At 41.3% G+C, this 21,110-nt stretch overlaps 2 protein-coding genes across 5 annotated transcripts in view; both read left to right on the forward strand.

Annotated features, from left to right (window-relative positions):
* The window catches only part of ndrg3a (ndrg family member 3a), a 52,306-nt gene extending 40,456 nt beyond the window's left edge, over nucleotides 1-11,850 (forward strand). For 2 of the 3 annotated variants that reach the window (XM_080421059.1, XM_080421061.1), the window contains 14 exons: nucleotides 4,582-4,687; nucleotides 4,886-5,006; nucleotides 5,797-5,859; nucleotides 5,982-6,042; nucleotides 6,957-7,043; nucleotides 7,374-7,430; nucleotides 7,846-7,949; nucleotides 8,329-8,394; nucleotides 8,488-8,539; nucleotides 8,735-8,782; nucleotides 8,865-8,900; nucleotides 9,007-9,058; nucleotides 10,460-10,498; nucleotides 11,144-11,850. In XM_080421059.1, the coding sequence (XP_080277185.1) occupies nucleotides 4,582-4,687; nucleotides 4,886-5,006; nucleotides 5,797-5,859; nucleotides 5,982-6,042; nucleotides 6,957-7,043; nucleotides 7,374-7,430; nucleotides 7,846-7,949; nucleotides 8,329-8,394; nucleotides 8,488-8,539; nucleotides 8,735-8,782; nucleotides 8,865-8,900; nucleotides 9,007-9,058; nucleotides 10,460-10,498; nucleotides 11,144-11,313 (1,062 nt within the window). In that variant the 3' untranslated portion in view covers nucleotides 11,314-11,850. The remainder of the gene's footprint in view (nucleotides 1-4,581; nucleotides 4,688-4,885; nucleotides 5,007-5,796; nucleotides 5,860-5,981; nucleotides 6,043-6,956; nucleotides 7,044-7,373; nucleotides 7,431-7,845; nucleotides 7,950-8,328; nucleotides 8,395-8,487; nucleotides 8,540-8,734; nucleotides 8,783-8,864; nucleotides 8,901-9,006; nucleotides 9,059-10,459; nucleotides 10,499-11,143) is intronic. The other variant, XM_080421060.1, reaches the window with a different exon arrangement.
* Nucleotides 11,851-16,795: 4,945 nt separating this feature from the next.
* On the forward strand, nucleotides 16,796-20,764 carry sla2a (Src like adaptor 2a). 2 transcript variants are annotated; one of them, XM_080424252.1, is made up of 8 exons: nucleotides 16,796-17,078; nucleotides 17,767-17,872; nucleotides 18,157-18,256; nucleotides 18,348-18,434; nucleotides 19,363-19,466; nucleotides 19,744-19,896; nucleotides 20,025-20,157; nucleotides 20,375-20,764. In XM_080424252.1, exons 2-8 carry the CDS (start codon nucleotides 17,800-17,802, stop codon nucleotides 20,514-20,516), a joined length of 792 nt encoding a protein of 263 aa, XP_080280378.1. In that variant the 5' UTR covers nucleotides 16,796-17,078; nucleotides 17,767-17,799; the 3' UTR covers nucleotides 20,517-20,764. The 2 variants fall into 2 exon arrangements, with proteins under 2 accessions (XP_080280378.1, XP_080280377.1); XM_080424251.1 differs by having other exon boundaries at nucleotides 17,770-17,872.
* The last annotated feature ends 346 nt before the right edge of the window (nucleotides 20,765-21,110 follow it).

A 21,110-nucleotide genomic window follows, 5' to 3' on the forward strand; every position in this document is an offset into this window, starting at 1 on the left:
GTGCGTCTTGTCCTGTCTGACACACCTCGCCGTGGGAAGGGAGCGGGGGGGTTGGATCAACAAGGGGGTGTTTCTGTGGCACGTTAGCCAGGCTCCAGGTTGACAGAAGCCAGCTGTGGAGTGCAGGGTCTTCCTGGCACGCCCATCACTGCCTCAGACAGACAGCTCAGAGCCTGAGCTGTTTTCTGCTGGGCAGTTGGTACTATTGGGTTGAACCGTTTTCCTGCAAGATTTTGTCGCGATTTCATGTCATGCATGTTTGCACGCGTGCACACAGGAAAACCTGTGTGTGTGTGTTTATGTGTGTGTCTATTTTGTAAGTCAGGATGCGCAGCCACCACATACCCGGTGTTCAGTGGTGCATTGTAACATGATGATGATATGAAAGATGCATATCTGTGTGTTAAGTGTCTTTGAATCTGCAAATGCCACAACCAGAGTGTGTGTACGTGCCCGTCTGTCGGTCAGTGCTGTGTGTGCATTTGTGAGGGTGTTCAATGCCTGTTTACGACTATCCATTAGTGTAAATGTGTGCAGACTCTGTGCACTCACATGCACGTGTTTTTCTTAATGCATTCTTGTGTGTGTGTGCCTTTGTGCCTGGATGTGTTAGAGTAAATATGATAGCCTTGAGGTGTTGCATTGTGCCATAGTGTTGACTTTAGATATCACTGATGACATGGCCTTGTCCCTCAGTATGTTTTACGATGTACTGCAATAGTCCAGCAGGGGACATGCCCTCCCACTCCCCTCATAGTAACAACAGAGCAGAACCCCCGAATCACCATTTGTTCTCCTTTAGAGACCTTGAATTTGTTTTTACCTAGTCCTTCAGTGACGGAGACACACATTTTGTGTGGGCACCCACCCATCAATGCTTGTGGAGGAATGTGTGTGTGGATGTTGTGTGTGTGTACAATACATGCATGGGTTGGTCATTTGCAACTCGACGTTTCTGCCCTGTAATGGTGCTCCCTGGTGGAGTTTGATTGATGTCAGCATCAAGGCAGGGTAAACAGAATGGGTGGGGGTTGAGGGGGTAGGGGTGGCGGTTGGAGTAGACTGGAGCGGGATTTGCAGGAGGAGATGAAGCATGACATATTGCTCTCCTATTCTCAATCTCTCCTTACACCATCCCCCTGCCCCCTCTGACTGTTGAGTATTACGCCCCACGCTCTCTCTCATCACACTGTCATAACCCCCTGCCCCAGCTTCTCTACCCCCGTTCTCCTTCATTATGGGACCGTGTGTGGTTCTATCTATGGAACCTAGAGTCTCTGGTGGGTGGTTACACTGCAGAGGCTCGTCCATCAGCCCCAGGCGAATGGCGGTGGAAAAAAAAAACCCTCTCTCTTTCTCCTCAGAGAAACAAACTCCTGCTCAGTATTCCGGTGAGGTCTCCCTCCCCGCTTCAGCCCCCCCCAGCTGTCAGCCAGCATGGCCGTCTGCGTTATAAGCGAAAAATGAGGGGTTAGAGCCATTGCGGTGTTCTCTCCCTCTTTTCCCCTTTCATTCTATTATCATTCATTATTAGTTTAGTTTGTCTGTGTGCCCCGTTTCTTAGAACAAATCTTCTCCTCCCACATGGTTTGTCCTTGACACTGTCCTTCCCCAATTTCCAAAACTACAGTCAAACAGGGGACAATTTATTTTCCATCCTTGATAGCTTGTTGTGCTCATCTTGGCATTGCAGAATCATTTTTGAGGCGTACGAAAAGGCCCTGGAAAAGCCTCTGTAACGGAGTTAGGTAATTACATGATGATAGTTATAAATTCAAGAGGTACCGTAATCTTTTTTCTACTGCTGGCTATCAGTGTGGATTTGTCTGAATGTGTTTTTTTTCCTTCCTTTTTTTTGTGGCCATTTTTTGTCTTGTTTGTGTTTACTGTGGGTAATTACAGACACCCACTCATGTCTCATTCTACCGCCATGAGAACGGGTGTTTTTCCATCACATGATTCATGTGGTCCCACTGTGGTCACAGACGTAAAATTTACTGCAGCACTCGTCCTTGAGAATTAACCTTCAACACCTCCAGAGAGTTTTTGACACGTATCCATCAGCCAAATGTCTAAAATGAGGAACGGGGCGCACAGACAGTCACAATGCAGTGGCCATTCTGTCTCTGAGTGTCTGTTCCCTACCCACTGCTTGTGCACTGGATTATTGATGACTAGTGGGCCTTGAGGCCAGGCAGGCTCTGGACCACACCCAACACCCACTCTCACACACACACACACACACACACATGCAGAATAGGTCTGTGTGCATGCACATTAACGTGTGTGTGTGTGTGTTATTAATTGTCTGCATTTCTGTAGTAAATTGTCTACATTACATTGATTTAGCGCCTTTAATCCAAAACCCTTCACAATGTGTGTTACATTCACACACCAACATAACATGCAACCATGCCATACCAACCTGCTAATTTGGAGCAGGGGTTCAGTGTCTTGCTTAAGGACACCTCAGCACAGAGCCAGGAGGAGCTGGGGATCAAACCGGGACCTCCCAGGTTCTCAGGTTCTCTACCTTCTGAGCCACTGCTGCCATCTCTCTCTCTCTCTCTCTCGTTCCATCTCCTCACGCACCTTTGTGTGCATCGCCAAGTCACGCTGACCTTGGAAGCTGCACGTGTGTGTGTGCGTGCATTCCGTGCAAGTGTGACGTCAAAAGATGCTGTGAATCTGTAGGGCTACAGCAGAGAGCTGAGCACGAGGAAAGTTTGGACACATGCCAAAGATGACTGTCTGTTACCGTATATACAGTATTGCGTCACTTCCTCTTTCGTGTCTTCTGAATACTAATGCGGACCACTGTATTTTTGCTGTGTCATCCTCCCATTTTACCTGAACCAAGACACAAGACACGACCCTAGTAAGGACCAAGATTGTCATGTTGTTTAATGCAAATCGATGTGGATTGATAGCCACATTTTCCCAACCATTTCATCGCTTGCTTTTGTAGAAGAGCCCTGCAAGGTGCTCGACTGCTGCTCTTGACTAATGAAGATGTACTAACATTGAAACGTTAGCCTGTGCACCACAAATACAGGCCTTAACTGTCTGTGTGCTCCGGTTAATCTTTCCCCGTGTTACCGCAAGGCGCTGGTAATTGACGGCTTCATAGAAATGCCTATTCTAAGAGAGATGGATGGGACTGAACTGAATCAACTTTCAGCTCCCTGAATTTTAATGGCAGCCTCCTGCAGCTGCATTCAAGAGTATGACTCAGGGATTTTCTGTGCAGTCATACTTAGGCTTAGGGCTTTGCGTTTCAGAAAACCTGAAATTAAAAGGACTCCCAGACAGCCCATTCAGACACTTGTCTGTCCCAGGGTATTGGGGCTTTGTGCTGGGAGCCAAGGCGTGCATGCACTGAATATTGAGTCCTAAATATGTTTGTTTGGCAACTGGATTGTCCTCCAGACCATTGATTTCTTCTTATGAGTGTTGTTGTAACATAAGATACATAGATAAGATATATTGTAGGGATGGGACTATAATCGTTATCGTTTATCGTCGGTAAAAAAACGCTCTCAATAATTGCATCGCAGAGAATTAAATTTATCGTGAAATTGTCCTCCGTTATACACTAGGATGAATTAGCTTTTGTTTAGCTGCAAATTCAGTACCACTTAAACCCTCTATACTTGATAAAAGAGTAAAGAGCGGATTTGGTACGCTCTTATTTCACTCTACACATCGATTCGGTAAAAATGGCAGATCTACAAGCTCACAACGCACGTTGTGAGCTTGTAGATCTGCCATTTTTGGCGAACGTTCCCCCCCATAATAGAGATGCTGGGGGTTCAAGTGGTTAACAAAAGTGGCATTTTAAGTTTATGCATATTTTGATTATCGCGATAATATCGTTAATCGCAATTATCTTTGCCACAATAATCGTGACATGTAATTTTCATATTGTCCCATCCCTAATATATTGTGTGTTTGATCCTTTTCCGCCCACATGAACAAGGCCATAGTTTTAAAGTGCTATAAGTGATTTATTTTTTTAATTGTTAAAACAAAAGGTTTTTTGTTAAAAGTTAAAGCTCCATATTCTGATTGTAATCATTGCTTTAGAGTGTTTGTTCAGTTTCAGGGTTTTCCCTTTCTCGACAGCTCTCTAATAGCAGAGAAAATATATTTTCAGGTGGTACACCAACTTCATCCAAACAAGAGAAAGAACCCATTTATCGGCTTCAAATGTTTTGTATCCCAATTCATATTTTGCCTGCTCATCTATCCTTTTGTTTCATCTCTTTCGCTGTTTACTAAAGAGCTAGAGAGTGGTTGACCACTGTTACTGAGCACTGTATAGCAATGATTACAATCCGAATGTAGAGCTATTTAGTATTTACCTCTTATTTTAACAAGAAAATATCCCTTACACCCCCTTTAATTTAAGTCTATATTTTTACGCTCTTATGGTCCTTAGCCTGAAAACATTTGTTTTCAAACTATCGTTTGTGTCATGAGTACATGCACACAGAACGCAAATAATATTTGCGAATCAAATTGGCCAATGATAAAAGTCATATCCTGAATTGTGTGCTCTTTCTCTCTGATTGGATACAGGAGCATGACATTGAGACACCCCATGGCGTCCTCCATGTGACCATGAGGGGCGTGCCCAAGGGAAACCGACCGATCATCCTCACGTACCATGACATCGGCCTCAACCGTGAGTCAGCGCACACACACACTGTCCGAAATAGTACATTACCTTCTGTTTAGTTGAGACTACAGCCAGGGCCATGGGGGTTTAACAGGGATCAGAAAGCTTACATGAGTCAAATTAGGCTCCGACCTATTGTTGGGGGTCCTACTCTTGACTTAAAAGTTTATGGTTGTGACTGTTTCCCTTTCTTTCCGTGTCCAGACAAGTCTTGCTTCAACACCTTGTTCAACTATGAGGACATGCAGGAGATCACCCAACATTTTGCTGTAGTCCATGTTGACGCGCCTGGACAACAAGAGGGTGCTCCACCCTTCCCCGCTGGGTGGGTGTCCCAGTGTTTTTCTCTCAGTGTGTGTCTGCTCATTGGCAATGTTTTTCCCTTAGTGCGTGTCTGCTCGCCACATAGGCATGCGTGCGTGCAAAATTAACTCTGTGTCACTGCAGACCAAGGAAGGCCTCACTTTTAAGCCTCATAGGATATTTGCTAATGGGAGATCATTCTTTCCCTTCAATATTAATTCCTCATGATTCATTATTTATCACTAGGACAGGAATACATTTAATTGAGTTTTGGTAAGAAATTAAAGGACGACCGTGCCCACTTTCAACCTATTTTCATATAATTGGTCCTCACTAATGGTCTTTATAATATGGTACCATTTTCTGTCTACTCTGTCTGTGTCTCAGAGGAGGGCTGTGGACAGTTCAGAAACCCGCCTACCAGTTTTTTTGATTGAATACTTTATTAGAAAAAAATGTGAACAGCACGTGGTACACAGTCAGACATTCAGGCTAAAAGGATAACACAAAAAGGTCCTGGGGACGTGTTTCCATTGTGGTCCTGTGTATTCAATTCATTAGCATAGTATAAAAATAACACAATAATGCATGTCATCAACAAATACAAAACATTAAATGTAAAAAGGAAAAACGGCAGCAGTGAATGACACCTCCTTTCTGGTACCATGTTATGAGTATTAGTGAGGTCCAATTATATGAAGATAGGTTGAAATTGCGTGAAGTGATCCTAAGTTCCCAAACTGATTGAGTCTCTCTCTCTCTGTCTGTCTGTCTCTCGCTCTCTCTCTGTCTCTCTCTTTGTCCATCTCCAGATACCAGTACCCAACCATGGAGGAACTGGCGGAGATGCTGCCTTCTGTGCTGACTCAGCTCAAGTGAGTGAATGCATGCTGCACCCCCACCCGCTGTCAAATCAATCAATGATCAGTGACAATCTGCATATTGCACACTGACTTTTCATTTCAGTCCCTGTAATAACTGGCTGTGCTCTCTGCAGGGTGAACAGTGTGATCGGCATTGGTGTCGGAGCAGGAGCGTACATCCTCTCCCGGTTTGCGGTATGTCCACATCTACACGCTCAGCCACTGATTCACCCCAACCCTCCACCTCCCTATCCCCCACTGTCCATCATCTCTGTCGGGCCTGTAATAAAAAACCCTTTTCTCATAGAGCTGAAAATACAGCTCAAGGTAATGACATTCATTTCTGGGTCCATTCCATGCGGGTGTTATTACCTTCAGCTGTGCTTGCCCATCTATTACATGCATGGACTGTGAAAAGGGTCCATAACCACAGCTTCTCCAGGCTGTTGGGTCGGTCAGCCCACACAGGTCATGGAGCTGATCTACTAAACGTTAACATTTCAGAACCACCCCCCAGGTGATTCTCAATTTCTCTGTTTCATTTATTTGAAGCAGAGAATTTTAACGTTACTGTACTCATGCAGAATAGCTAGTAGGCGTGATGTCTGTACAATAGAGCAGAAAGAAGGGAAAGCGAGCAGGGTCGAGGAAGAGCACTGAAAAATGTAATGGCGAAAAGAGAGGATTGGGGGCTACGGCCTATGCAGGTGGGTTTAGTAATCACTGAGCTGACTTGTTCCTTGGAGGGTCCGGTCTTCTTCAGAATTTAATTAAGAAAGATTGATTGGTTGTTTGTGGGAAGAACGCCATGGTAGTTTGGTGTGTCCAGCATGTAGGCTAACCCAGTGGATGCTAAAGCCTGACTTATGCATAGTTGTGCAATAGCAATGCATTGTGAGCTTGTAGATCGGCTATTTTCACTGCTCAACACAATGCGCAACCAAGTATAAATCTGGTATAAGACAGTATGTTCGCAAGAAGGTACAAGCTACATCATCATCCCAGTCCATTGAATACTGGATTAGTAAAGATGTGTGAACTGCCAATTGTTGCAGAGTAAGCTCATTTAAAAGCTTATCCACAACTGACCTTTTTCCTTGTCTTCACAGCTGAACAATCCCACCCTGTCAGAAGGCCTCGTCCTGATCGATGTAGACCCCTGTGCAGAGGGTTGGATTGACTGGGCCGCCTCCAAGGTTGGTACAAAGTTAAATCCTCCTGTTAATTTAACTCTGTAGAGTGTCTGTGCAAAAATGGTTTGAAGAGTGCAAATAGAACCAAACGGACCAAGTCCCTATGGTTCCATTTATACTCTCGTTGGAGTTAAATTAACACTAAGTTACGTTTCATTGAGTGGCCTAATGTATGCTGGATGTCTACCATACTCATGCATCTTTATACTCCCCCATGTTTAACACATTAACCTTCATACATACATACACACACACACACATGCACGCACACGCATATGGAGGTCACAATGCCAGCTCTTTTAATTGGATGCTTTTTTCATTGCATATTGACAGCTGACAGGATGGACTAGTAACCTGGTGGACATAATAATGGCTCACCACTTCAGCACTGTGAGTTTTTACCTTAATATTCATATCAGTGTCTTCCCCTTGTATGAATTGTTACAGTCACGGTGACTGTAACATCTTGATGTTCCTGCACGTATTTTTCTTTCTTTCTTTATCTTCGAAATGCAGAGACACTGTTATTTCTGTCCTCTTACCACTGGGTGATGGAGACTAGCATAGATTGTAGGATGACTCATTATGTGATCACTGGTTAGTTTTGCTTTTTTTTTTGTCAGTGTGATGGCATTAAAATCTTGTCTTGTTTGCTCAAATGCTGATTTCATTTTGTTTATTTAATTTGACCAGGTTCATTGAATTGTTCCTGGATTTTTTTGATATGTCTGTATTCCACCTGTAAAAGTTTAATGGCAAGCTGTTGGAACACAAATTAAGTTTTATTCTACTCTACACTTCTCAGGAGGAGCTGACAGACAACCTGGAACTCGTCCAGACCTACCGTCTGCACATCGCCCAGGACATCAACCAGGACAATTTGGCCCTATTCTGCGGCTCCTACAATTAGTATGACAATATATACAGTAACATACACCTTTTTCTTTTGTCTATATCCTTTTGAATAGCAGATCAGTATTTTAAGGTTTTGGATGTGTTCTTGATCCCTTGGAAAGATAGTATTTTATTTATCGATTTTCGAAATTCCTGCATTGTCAGCAAGTGCTGACAAATACCCAAACCCAAAATGTAGCAACAGCAATCAATGCCACACACAAAAAAAATACAAATCCCTACTCAAGGACAATCAAATAGTGAGTTGCACAATAAATCAGGACTTTGGCCAGTGGAGCCCAAAAGACACATAGATCACCTTACAGCACATAGTAGCCATTCATTGTGTGGAGTACATCTCGGCCAAGCTAACAACGTGTCTTCTGTTTACTAGCCGTCGGGACATGGAGATTGAGAGGCCAGTTGTAGGTCTGAATGAGGATACCGTCATCACACTAACGTAGGTTTTGGTACTGGGCTGATTGCAATACTTAATCAGTTTCACTTGTGCGTCTGTTGTAGTCATGTCTGTCCCTGTTCTCTTCTTACCCAGATGCCCTGCCCTGCTGGTGGTTGGGGACACATCACCTGCCGTGGATGCTGTGGTGAGTTGAATGGCATAATCTCCCAAAAACTTTGGAAGCGTATTATTACCAAAGAAGCTTTGGTATTAACCACACCCTTACATTCCTGTTTCGGGCATATAATTATAGGTGAAATCTTTTTTAAATAATAGAGAAAATAGCCTATTTCTGTTTTGGTATAGCTTCTTGTAATTCAGATGTATGGCCGTGTTTCAGGTGGAGTGCAATTCCAGATTAAATCCGACCAAGACCACATTGCTAAAGGTAAACATCATTGATGCAACCTTCAATTTTCTGTCTATATCAAGCACTTTCAAAGCCTCACAAATTGTTCTTTTTTTCTAAGATGGCTGACTGTGGAGGCATGCCCCAGGTTGTGCAGGTGGGTTTTATTTTTTATAGAAAAAGATCAACATAAAGTTGCATTATGTGTCTGAATTTATTCTAAATCATGGCTTCTATGTTGTTCTTGTTGTTGTTTTTCACAGCCTGGCAAACTGGCTGAGGCCTTCAAGTACTTTGTTCAGGGCATGGGATACAGTAAGTCCACAAATCTTGCATTTCCTTCAGTGCAGTTTTGGCATAAGTTATAAGTCCTGTGTTGCTACAGTCCTGTGTTGTATGTTATTCAGGTTTTGTATCAGCCTGTTCTGTACTAACTGTCAAATCATATTTACAAGTCTGTGAACTGCCGTGTTTGTGGTCGAAGCCTGTGTCCTTAGGTGCATTTCCTGTTGACGTGAGTGCAATGACGAATGTAGGAGAGTTGTTTTCAATGCGGTGTTCAATTTTGGGCTGTGGATCGTGGCCAACGATGCTTGAAAAGACCCAGCTTTTGTCACCCCGTACACGGAGAGGCAGCCTTTGCGCCGCTGTGGTCGCTAACACCATTTCCTTTCTGCTCTTTGCAGTTTCGTGTCGCACCCCCAATCCTCAGTAGGTGAGGTGCTTCTAGTACCGTATGTCTGAAATGAAGGTGGCATCACAGATGTGTGCTGAACAGCAATATATTTCCTGTTCAGCTCTGAGTGGGAGTGAAAAACACTCATTTTCTTCTGCCTTGTGTGTTTAACTTTCCTATTTTCTATTATTTGTTTAATGATGCAGTGTCCTCCAGAGACATTCAAAGTGCATACTTAAACAGGCCTCCAGGTTTTACCTTCCCATTCATCTGCAAAAACGATTAACAAACAAAACTAATAATACAAAAACATTATTATTATACATTTTTAGATCATATTGATTTTCAATGCACAAGTGCACAAGCCAGAGGCTGGTCCATGGATGGATAAATTCATGAATATGTAGATTTGCTTTTGCTCTGGCTTTATAGGTGATACCTGTGTATTTTTGTTGCTCTAATTCTGTCCCTCCCACCCACCCCCAACCCTTCACAGTGGGAGGGCACCCGTGGGTGGTAAATAATCTAGTATGCCATGGATCAGTGTTGCTATAAAGGCCACCAAGCCCCCTGACCCCACCTCACCGCCCCTGTTGAGGAAATGGCATTGCAGGATTAGTACAAATTAAAAGAGTCTTTTCATGCAGAGAAAGTGGTGGAAAAATAAATGGAACACCTCAGCGTGTTTCTGAAAGCTGCTTTTCCTCCGTTAACACATTGCCAACAGTGTGAAATGAAAAAAGGCTACACAAGTACCAGAGATGAGATTCAATGCATACTTTGATCTCTTATCTATTGTGTAAAAACAAAAAAAAGCCATTTGAACTTACTGCTGGCCACAGTGTGGCCTACAGTCCATTTACTGCAGTTTCGTTAAGACCTTTTTGTTCTAATAAGGCACTGTGATGGGCACAATACTCCATTGACCTTCTGTTTGAATCGGGCACAAACCAACTCGGTAAATGGCAACACAAAAGCTACTTTTTCAACATTTCTTCCTTTCTCCCTCTTTTCTTCCTGTCTTTAACCAACACTTACAGTTCCCTACGTTCTCCTCAGTCACCTGAGCACCGAATCAGGTACCAAGTTCTTGAGCTCAGCTTCCAGGCTAGAAGGCTTCTGACCCAATGCCAACCTCCACTTTAGCCCACCTCTGCCCTACAAAAGATGAATGTCAATGTATGCATAGAAGGTCCAGAGAAGAGAGTTTAGCATTGGGTTGTGGTGGATATTGTTTCTAAACTGTCCACAATGAAATCTTTTGCATACTTTGACTCACATTCATCTCCCTGTAGGCGTTTAATTTACGTCCCGAGCATGGATTCAGTTCTATCTGTCCTATTTTGTTGCATGAGGTGCTAGTGCTGCTTCCTTTCAGTTGAGTGGAATTGCCAATGCTGTATTCTGGTGTCGTTGCCTCAGTTTGTTTGAATTGAATACTGAATTGTATCGTTCATTCACACGTGCAATATATTGTTTTTTTTCTCCACACGTATTTGTTTTCCATTTATTTTTCATTTTGATTCATTTTGAAAATGACAATTGCCCAGAATTGTCTGCATGGTGAATATTGGCGGTATCGTTAAAATGTTTTCAGTCATCTTATTGGGAATGTGATTCTAAACCGGCCGAGTCACATCATTGCACTCCCCTGCACTGCAATGAGTCTCTGTGCTGTGTGACTGGCATGCTAATGTGTGTGCGTGTGTGTGTGTGCCTCCCAGTGCCGACAGTAGGAATGACTCGTCTGGCTCGCTCTCGTACCGCCTCGTCCTCCAGCATCACTTCCATGGACAGCAGTCGCAGCCGCAGCAACCTTAACAGCCTGCTGGAGGGTGGCACTGGGGGTCTGGACAGTGTGTCTGCACCCCAGACCATGGAGGTGTCCTGCTAGAATGACACCCCTCCAGCCTCTTGCTACCACCCTTTCCTGTTCTCCACCTCCCTTCAGTAACTTATACGTCTCCTATCTGTCTCTCTTCTCACTCTCCTAACCTGCTCCCAAGCTCTTCAATGCCAGGAGGATCTGTAATGACTTGTGTAATAGACCTGAAGATATAATAAATATAATAAGATGCATATTATTGAATATTCTGTTGAATAATACACTGTCTGATACACATTCCGAATGGGGATATAAAGAATTATATTTAAACAAAACGATGTGTTAAGTATTTAAATGGTGTGAAGGTATGAACAACTTAGCCATTCTCCACTATTTTCACTCTGTGTAAGCATGTCTTGTGCAGTCACATTTGGAGGCATCAGTTTAGTTATCTTGTCTCCTTCATTTTTGCTCCTGTAATAGTGTTCCTTGTATTTATTTTTCTGCCATGTGTCTTCGCATTGACTGACTGTTCATTCCCAGCCAGAAGATTGTCTCATATACCCTGTTATGTTGTCTGAATAAAATATAGAAACATTTATTTTATCATTTAGCCCGTCATTCATGCATTTGACTCTAAACACAACCTCCATCGATTGTGACTTACTGCAGTGTAGTTGTTTTTATGTGGAAACATTTCTTGCTGCGTTATCTTGCAGATTCAGTCATCACTCTCATACACACACACTGTAGAGTGATTCCTGCTGAAATAGGATTGCATAGTATCTTCTTTTTTTTTTGTCTGCAATTGGGCAGGTAGAGTGATCTTATTAATTGCTGACTGTACTACATACTAGCTGAAGTAGAACTAAACCTGATTTCAAATAAACCTTGAAGAAAGCTGCTTTTTACATGTGCAAATACAAGAGGACAGTGATAATATGGAGTGGTTAATATGTAGCTTCAGTCAGTTCTCACTACATACATTAACTTGTTTTGGATTGTTTTTTTTAAACTGATTTCGTTTTTATTCTGTTTTCAATTGATGTTTTTGTTCAGTTGATGGATTTTTGTTCAGTTGACCTATAATCCTACATTTAGCCTCCTTTTTGACAAGTGGATTCAGATGTGAAAAAAATGTGTTCGGTCCCTTCACTGAGAGGCCCAGTGGTGCTTCTCACTGCCTGCTGATTCAAGTCATTTATACTACTACTGAATAAAGCTAGAAGATGAAAAAAAAAGTCTGAGTGTAATCAATCTACAACCTGTCTTTCTTGTGTTTGCAAAATCTATTTTCCCCCCAGGGGATTAATGTCAATCAGAATGATCTCACTCAACATAAGAAGTAAAGAGAAAGAAGTTGCATGAGATCGGTGCCCTGTGCTACTTCAGTGTGAAACTGAAATGACTGTGGTCAAGTTTCCAACCACAGTTGTGCTTTTTTCTTTCATTTTCATGATGATGGATCTCAATCTTTTAAAATGTTCTTTTCACAGTTTAGGCCATCTATATTTAGCTAGCTTAATCTAAAAAAGATAAACTAGAATTGTCATCTGTAGACTGCAGTTCAAATTTAAAAAAAAATCCTTTTGAAAGGAATCTCATGGGTTCACGTGTTAATCTGATTCTTGCCATCTATAGCTAGTTTAATATTTTTTTTAAATGGTCAGCCCTTCTGCATCTCTGATAAAATGTTCTTAGATTCATTTTCCATTTGAACGGCAATCAGAATCTCGTGGGTGTTGGGTGTCTAATCTAAGTGTTCCATCTCCAAGCTTCTGCTGATTGCCATATGGTCTATTTACTTTTTGATTAGATGCGTCACTCTCCAGAAATAGCTGAAACACTCTTGTTTAGTGGCAGTTAATGTTCTTATAGTGACTTCACAAATCAAATCTGGTTGTTCTAGTAATGATATATAATAAAATTTTTGTTCAAATTAGGTAGGGCTAGGCCTACAATATCCCTTTACGTGAATCAATGGGAGACTGAAGTTTTTAGTTAAACTTTTTTTTTTTTATTATGTGATTACATACAGTAGTGGACTACTTGAAGCAGGAAGTGTATCCTAAATAGATCTCTAATTTTGGGATTATGGAACCTTGTTACCTCAGCGTTCAGAAATTGACTAGTTATCTTAAAACGTGACATCAGAGTACAGTGGGCCCCTGATTATTTTTCCAGCCTTTTGTCACCCTTTTTTTTAAATTTAGAGTAGCCAATTAGTTTTCACCTCATTTTCTTCTCCCCAATTTTGTCATTATGCCAATTTAATTAGTCCGTGGAGAAAGACAGGAAACAAGAGAGAGAGTAGGGGGTGGCATGCAGCAAATGGTCCAGCTGGCCCGGGCATTAAACCAGAGACTTGCTGTCAGACATTATTATAAAAAAAAAAAAAAAAGTTTCAACAACAACACATACATATATAATAATACATACATACACCACAGGACTACATCTAACCATACAGTACATTGACAATACACTAAATAAAATGAGACGGTAATCCAAAAACAGAAACAAACAAAAAATGCACTGTGTATCTCATCGCATATCGAGTCGCTCTGGATAAGAGCGCATACTAAAACCCTAAATTGAAAATTGTATCCTGGTTCGAGATGCTGCACTTAAATTGGAAATATATTCATCACAAACAAAAACCACACACAAACTACCGTCTTTCCTCAGATCACAGAATATCCCCCCTGTCCTTTTTTTCCCTCTTCACCAAATCTATTCACTATATAAGGGAGATATAATATGGACTATATTATTTAATACTAAATCCAGCATACATCCAGTATTCAGACGAATTACCTTATTCATGAAAAACACAAGGAGGTATTTGGACAGGAGAGATATAGTCTGGTCTAGCCTAAATTACATACAGTAAATTATGATGGTGAAAAAAACTATAATCTGGAATACAAGGGTATACTCTGGGATAGCCTTTTTTATACCCTGGGTTATAAACTGGACAACCCCGGGGTATAAAACAGACTAGCCCACTTTAATCCTGGGTATAGTTTGGCCGGGGGCAGGGGGCGTATATATTGTGGGCTGTTACAGGTGCCAGTCTCTCTTATATTTCGGATTCTTCTATCTAACCAGGAAATCTGCCTTCCAATGCATGAACATAAACAAAACTTGACACACAGGTCCACTCCTATGCCAAACTTCCTCAACTGGCATTGTGGGCCATGGTGCAACAGCAACCATCAAAATTGTATAACTTTGGAAATTCATATTGGGCATACAGTATCCTGATAAAGTAGTGACCATGGCGTCACAAGTATGTCTATACTTATACAAATGAGAGTGAATCAGTACAAGTAGATAGAGGTGCCTAAAATGTATCATATCTCCTCCCACATTGTTTGCATTTGCTCATTTGGCTGCAATCCTCCTAAGTTTAATGAATAAAACCTTTTTAAACCAATCTGTATGACCTTGACATGTTCATGTGAAGGACCCACAAATTGATACGTATTAGGTCATGGACCCCCATTTGAAATGATTTTGTGCCTGGAAATCAAGAATCAAGAGGGATTTAATTGTATAGCTTAACTGTCCTGTCCCCAGAGGCAGTCCGGGTTTGACATCATGCAGACTGGTGATGAACAGCCATAGGGACCCCTATTTAATACAGAATTGGTGGGGGACATAGTGATAGCAGAGATCGTGGAGAAAGTGAAACCTATGATCTGAATAGTCCTTTTTCTCTCATTAGCCAGTGTAATAATAGTGAAATCAAACATTACTAACTCGGGCCCACCGCCCAAGCAACACTGTGGGAACACTGTAAGTCGGGAATGATGCAAGTTGGGAATGAAATCAATAACCCCACCCCAACAGTTATACATAATATACCTGTTGCTAGAGTACTCGCTGTACCCGTTGTTACGCCAATGCGCCCCATGCAAACTTTGCATGGTTTATGCAAACTCATTGTGCATGTTGTCAGAGTACCTAGTGCGGTACCCACTACCATGTGACCGATCAACTAAATATGGATATGGGGATCTCCATATTTGGAGTTCTAACAGAGTAGAATTGTACATGCTATGCAACCACTTATTGGTGCCCCTGCACAAACGCAACGCCATGGTCAATCCGTGAAGCTGATGGGTCAGGTTTGCCAATCAGGTAAGCCGGTTCATATACCCCCCACAGACACAGAGATTTCCACAGACACGGACAAACAACAGACATTAGTGATTTTTTGGTTCTCGACAACCATTGGTCCGACCAAGTTCCCATTCGGCACTGCACCGGATGGGTCATCGCTGGCATACACGCCAAGTTTGAGGTCAATCTGTCAGAGGCCGCCCGAGTTATGCTCAGGACAGACAAACATCAACACACAGACAGAGGTTTTGTGAATGTATAGATAAATTAATAGAGAAGTTAAATATTATTACACATTTTATTTTTCTAATGATTTTTTACCCCTTTTTCTCCCCAATTTAGTCATTATGCCAATTGATTCCTCCCCACACACATTTCTCTGTTGTCACTGCTCTGTTATCCTACTGACTCACCTGCCAGTAAGGAGCCCCCACCAGGAGGACGTAGAGCCTTCGGAATCGTCCTACTCCTCCCGCCCAACACTCCCCACTGACAGGTGCTGCCCCAGCCAGTAGGAGTACTAGCAATGACCAGTATCACCCTCTCCGCCCGGCTTCCCTCCCCCGCACACGGGCCAATTGTGTTCGTGTGTAGAAGACGCTCGACAAAGCCGGATGCACCACGGTGGATTTTTACTGACATTCTCTGGGGACCCCCTGGAACCCCCTCAAGGATCCCTGGGGGTCCTCTGTACCCATTTTGAGGACCACTGCCAACAGCTGACACAGCTGTATCATTTAGCACGACTGACATTAGTGTTTGAATGCAGATTTCTCTCTTCAAGCTTCTGTGGATTGTCTTTTTACTCAATTGTATTACTTATAAAAGTGGTTCAGTGTCACTCGACAAAAATAGACACTTATGACCAAGTATCATCAACGTCATCATCATCATAACCAGTTACAATCGTTAACAAAAGTGTTGGAAACCATTGCCCTGAATTGACCCAAAGAGGGAAGTAAACTGAGATTTACAGGCTTCTACCCACTTCTGCTTACTGGCAGTTATTTAAAAGGAGAATTTTGCCACTTTTCAATCTTGTCTGTGTGTTTTCTGTAACTTATGGCCTACCCCATTCAAACCAACATGGAGCATTTGTTGTTCCATGGGGGGGGCATACATTAGGCTTAAAGATTCCTCCCACTCATATTTACTGGTAGTTAGGCTACTTAATGTTCTGTCAGTGACACATCACAAATCATATCTATGTATGCTACCTAATTTAGTAAGGTACACATGTCCTTTTCCGTTCATTATGGTTGCAGTTATGTGGTTAACCACAGTGACATCATATTTATACATTGCAGTGCACACTCAAAAGCCCTGCACACAGACACAGCAACTGTATAGCTTAACTGATGTCAGTGCTTGAATGCAAAGAACAAAGCCAACTGTCTTATCAGCGTCAAAATAACGATAATAATCATCTTTATGGAAACGTTTTCCGCCTTGTAACCGCTTTACCAGCTTCACTCTCTTAACTCACGCATTTATGAGTCACATGAGGAGGTCTTTAAAGGAAGGAAGGAAGAACCTACCAGTCCAGGAACACAGCAAGGTTGCAAGGTTACACATCTGAGCACATTATATTTGCATAGTCTATGGGAAGACTGTCATAAGGTTTTGCACATATATCAGTTTTTCTGCGAAGGATCTAGCAAATTACTTTTGGACATCATCATTTCTGGTCACATAATTAAATAAAGGTGAGCATCCACTTTTTTATATGTTCATTTTATTATTCCATTAAAGTCAGTCAATTTAATGGAACACAGTAGCCTAGTTTATATATATATATATATATATATATATATATATATATATATACATATATATATATATGTGTGTGTGTGTGTGTGTGTGTGTGTGTGTGTGTGTGTGTGTGTGTGTGTGTGTGTGTGTGTTACCTCCACCACCTTAACAGATGTGAATTTAAATCTGAAGTCACAGACATTTTAAATATTGAGTAAATGAACTAAATGCAGTTCAATGTTTTGTTCTGTGTTTCTCCTCTTATCGTTGCTCCCCTCTTTTTCTTCTTGTGTATGTTGGCTTGTGTCATTTCATTTGATTTTTATCATTTAATTTTATTGTGTAAACTAATGTGCTGCCATTTTGTAATTGCCATTATTGAGTGACATTTTCGAAATGTGCAAAAAAGTCACAATAGTTTGTCTATTTCCTGAAATGTGAGCTCAAATGGAAATATAACACAGGATGTCAATGGCTGTTGTTGTGGTTTTTGTCTTCCTTTACCCTTTCTTTCTGTTGAAGTGAAAAAGTACACCACGCCTATAGCTGTGGGCTGTTATATTAACGATATAGCCATGCTATAAGTACTCTTCTGAGAATTGAATTATGAATATGACCACTAACTAGAGCCATCTAACCCAGCAGAGCTACAGAAACAGAAAGAAGATAAAGATCATGGGGAACTGCCTAATCAAACTCAGATCTAAGATGCCAACCCAGGAGACTCCACCAGAACCCATCATACCAGGTACGGTCCATCCCCCAGATTATGCACAATGCCACAGGATATCATCAGCATTAAGCCTAATTCAATAGTTGTACGATGGCGTCACGCGCCAAAAATTGTTGACCTGCAAGCTCACAACTTGTCTTGGATGCAAAGCGTTGTGAGCTTGTAGGAGGGCTATTTTCGGTGTGCATAAATTAGGCTTTAGATTTAATTACAAAAAGAATGATTACATTTATTTAAACTTATTGTGGTTTCTGCTGAATTTAAATTAACCCAATATATTATACCTCTTGCCTTTGCAGACTGCCAGATAAACATGGTTGTATCCCTGCATGACTACCCTGCTTATGGTCTTGGAGAATTCACCATGCGTATCGGGGAAAGGCTCACCATTGTATCAAAGTAAGCAACTTAAGTGACTCACAAATGTAAGTAAATCCTAGCTTCACTCTCTTAACGAGTAGGTTTGACTGACTGCTCATTTTATTGACAGTGATGGAGATTTCATGATGGTGAAATCTACAACCTCAGGCCAAGAGAGCTACATTCCTACTGACTACACGGCCAAAGTGACAAACAAGTAAGTCACGTCCAGATGATCAACTATAAATAAATCTCTATAATATGTTATTTTTCGAGGCACAGGGGCCAATTACAATAATAACTGAAACCAGTTGTGTAAAGTAACTAGGTACATATACTCAAGTACTGTACTTAAGTAGAATTTTGAGGTAACTTTACTTTACTGGAGTATTTCCAAATTGCAGTACTTTTACTTATGCTCCACTACATCTGAGAGGCAAATATTATACTTTTCCTCCACTACAATTATTTGACAACTTTAGTTACTAGTTACTGTATAGATTTGGATTATTATTACAAAACGTACATTAACCACTTCAGCTCTGTATACATTTCGGCCATTTAAAAATAGCTGATCTACAAGCTCACAATGCGTCGCAACGCGACGCATTGTGAGCTTGTAGTTGAAGATCAGCTATTTTCAAAAGATCTTTATGAAAACTTTTTTTTTTATACAAACTTGTGAAATGGGACATTCTGCATAATGAGTACTTTCTACTTTTGGTACTTTAAGATACCAATACTTTTGTACTTTTACTCAAGTAAATTTCTAATTCCATACTTTTACTTGTAACAGAGTATTTCTACATGGCAGTTTTGATACTTTTACTTAAGTAAGATAATTTAGTACTTTTTCCACCACTGACTGAAACTAGAAATGGGGACGGCCCTGAGAGTTTTGAGGAGTTTATGTAGGCGAACATCGCAGACAGAGAGGTGGGTGGAAGAGGTTGGGTTAACTTACTGTACATCAGCTTTTAGGTTCTGTTGTTGTCAATACCCCTCCAGTCATAGATTCTCTCTGATGTAGTTCCATAGAGTTTCCTAACAAAATAATAATGTATTGTTTAAAGGAATATTTTGTTAGTATGACACATACCTCTTCCATGTGGCCTAAATGTCTAAAATCTTCTGTTCATGTTCAGGTGGCTGTTCACAGGTATCGGCAGGAACAAAGCAGAACAGCTGCTTTTGCTACCAAATAACGAAACAGGGGCTTTCATTGTCAGAGACTCACAGTCCAACAGAGGTGAGTTTCTTGCTTTTGGATTAGAGTTTCATTCTACCAAATTTTTTTAACTTCAATCCAAGTCTGGCAGTCTAACCTCAACACCCAGTCATTTCCTTGCTTATCCCTGAAGACATGCAGTATTTTCTATTTGCATGAAAAAATATATATTTTGTAAACAAATAGCTTCCAAGATTGTGCTCACGTAAATGTATTTTATATTTGGGTTGTATTTCATATTTCAGTGCTTCAAAAGCTGCTGTTTATTATATGGTCTATGTACTTGTTTTGCCCCTAGACTGTTACTCACTTTCTATCCTGAAGAGAGCTGGCTCGTCATATCTGGACTCAGTGAAGCACTACCGCATCTGTCGACTCCAAAATGGCTGGTTATATATATCCCCCAGCATCACCTTCCCCTCTCTGCATCACCTAGTGCAACACTACTCTGGTGGGTAGTGAAAATATGTTGTTGTTGTTCTTCTTGTTGATTTATACCTAAAAAAGGATGTTCCAGAATAAATATGTGATTTGATTTGAAAAAGAGAAGAGAAATTGAGATGTTGTATCCATTGACAGGGTTTGGAGATGGTCTGTGTTGTATGCTGAAGGAGCCTTGCTTCATCCAGGGTTCAAACACCACTACAGAGACTGCCATGCCATTGCCCATGACCATCAGGAGGCCTACCTTTAAGTGGAGGGACACGAGCAGGTGCTTACCATTCTGTCTGTTTACTGAGAGAATCTATGACTGCCACAAGATGTCGCTGTAGTACTGCTACTTATGATGATGGGTTAATGTGGCTCTTGGGCAGGGGAGAGCCTGTATAATGTAGGCCTTGAATGAGAAACTTCTTGGTTACTTACCATTTGACAGGCCTTAAACTGTAACTGTAACTTATTAATTTCTTGTGCCTCTCTCACCCTAGGTCGATGATCTTTAGGAAGAAAACAAATGCGGAGGAGAACTCTTTAGTGAGCGAGGGATTGTTGGAATCCATTACTTCATACCTCTACATGACAGGAGAAAACAATGGCTCTCTAAGTAGTTGGGAGACTTGGGACACTTGAGAAAAGACACTGGGTGACAGATAATGGATAATGAGTAATGGCATGCCTGGTCAGCTGCTGGTCAAGAAAGACTGGACGAGATGGCAAAAAGGAAGCAGTCATGTTCTGAACGCCTCTGAATGGCAACATGGAACAGGATAGGCAACTGTAATGCAAAGGGTTTTGTAATTATATGTATTATACTTTGGGCTTCTGTACATATGTGATTGATTGGTATCCAATAAACAAGTCTGTGTGCATCGTGTCAATTGTTTACATAATTTATGTGTTGTGTTGTGCAGTGAGTTCACCCTAAGATAAGATAAGATGAGATAATGTACCAAGTGTAAACAAAACCTCCGTAAAGCAAAATTACACTACATTGGTAGAGTAGAGGGGTTGTGAGTTACCTTGCCATGATGATGTACCTAGATGTGATGTACTCCAAATATTCACTCATTGTGATGGGGTAACAGGTTAGGTGGGCACCAATGTAAAATTGGCTATTTTATCCAAAATGTAAAAAAAAAAATACTTGTCACTTTTTTAAGTGAAGTAAAGTGTACATGATTAGAACATGCTTAAACATTCGACTAGGTCTAATATTTATATTTT

The sequence above is a fragment of the Gymnoscopelus braueri genome (assembly GCF_963280865.1).
Source record: "Gymnoscopelus braueri genome assembly, chromosome: 3".
In the NCBI taxonomy this organism is placed as follows: domain Eukaryota; kingdom Metazoa; phylum Chordata; class Actinopteri; order Myctophiformes; family Myctophidae; genus Gymnoscopelus; species Gymnoscopelus braueri.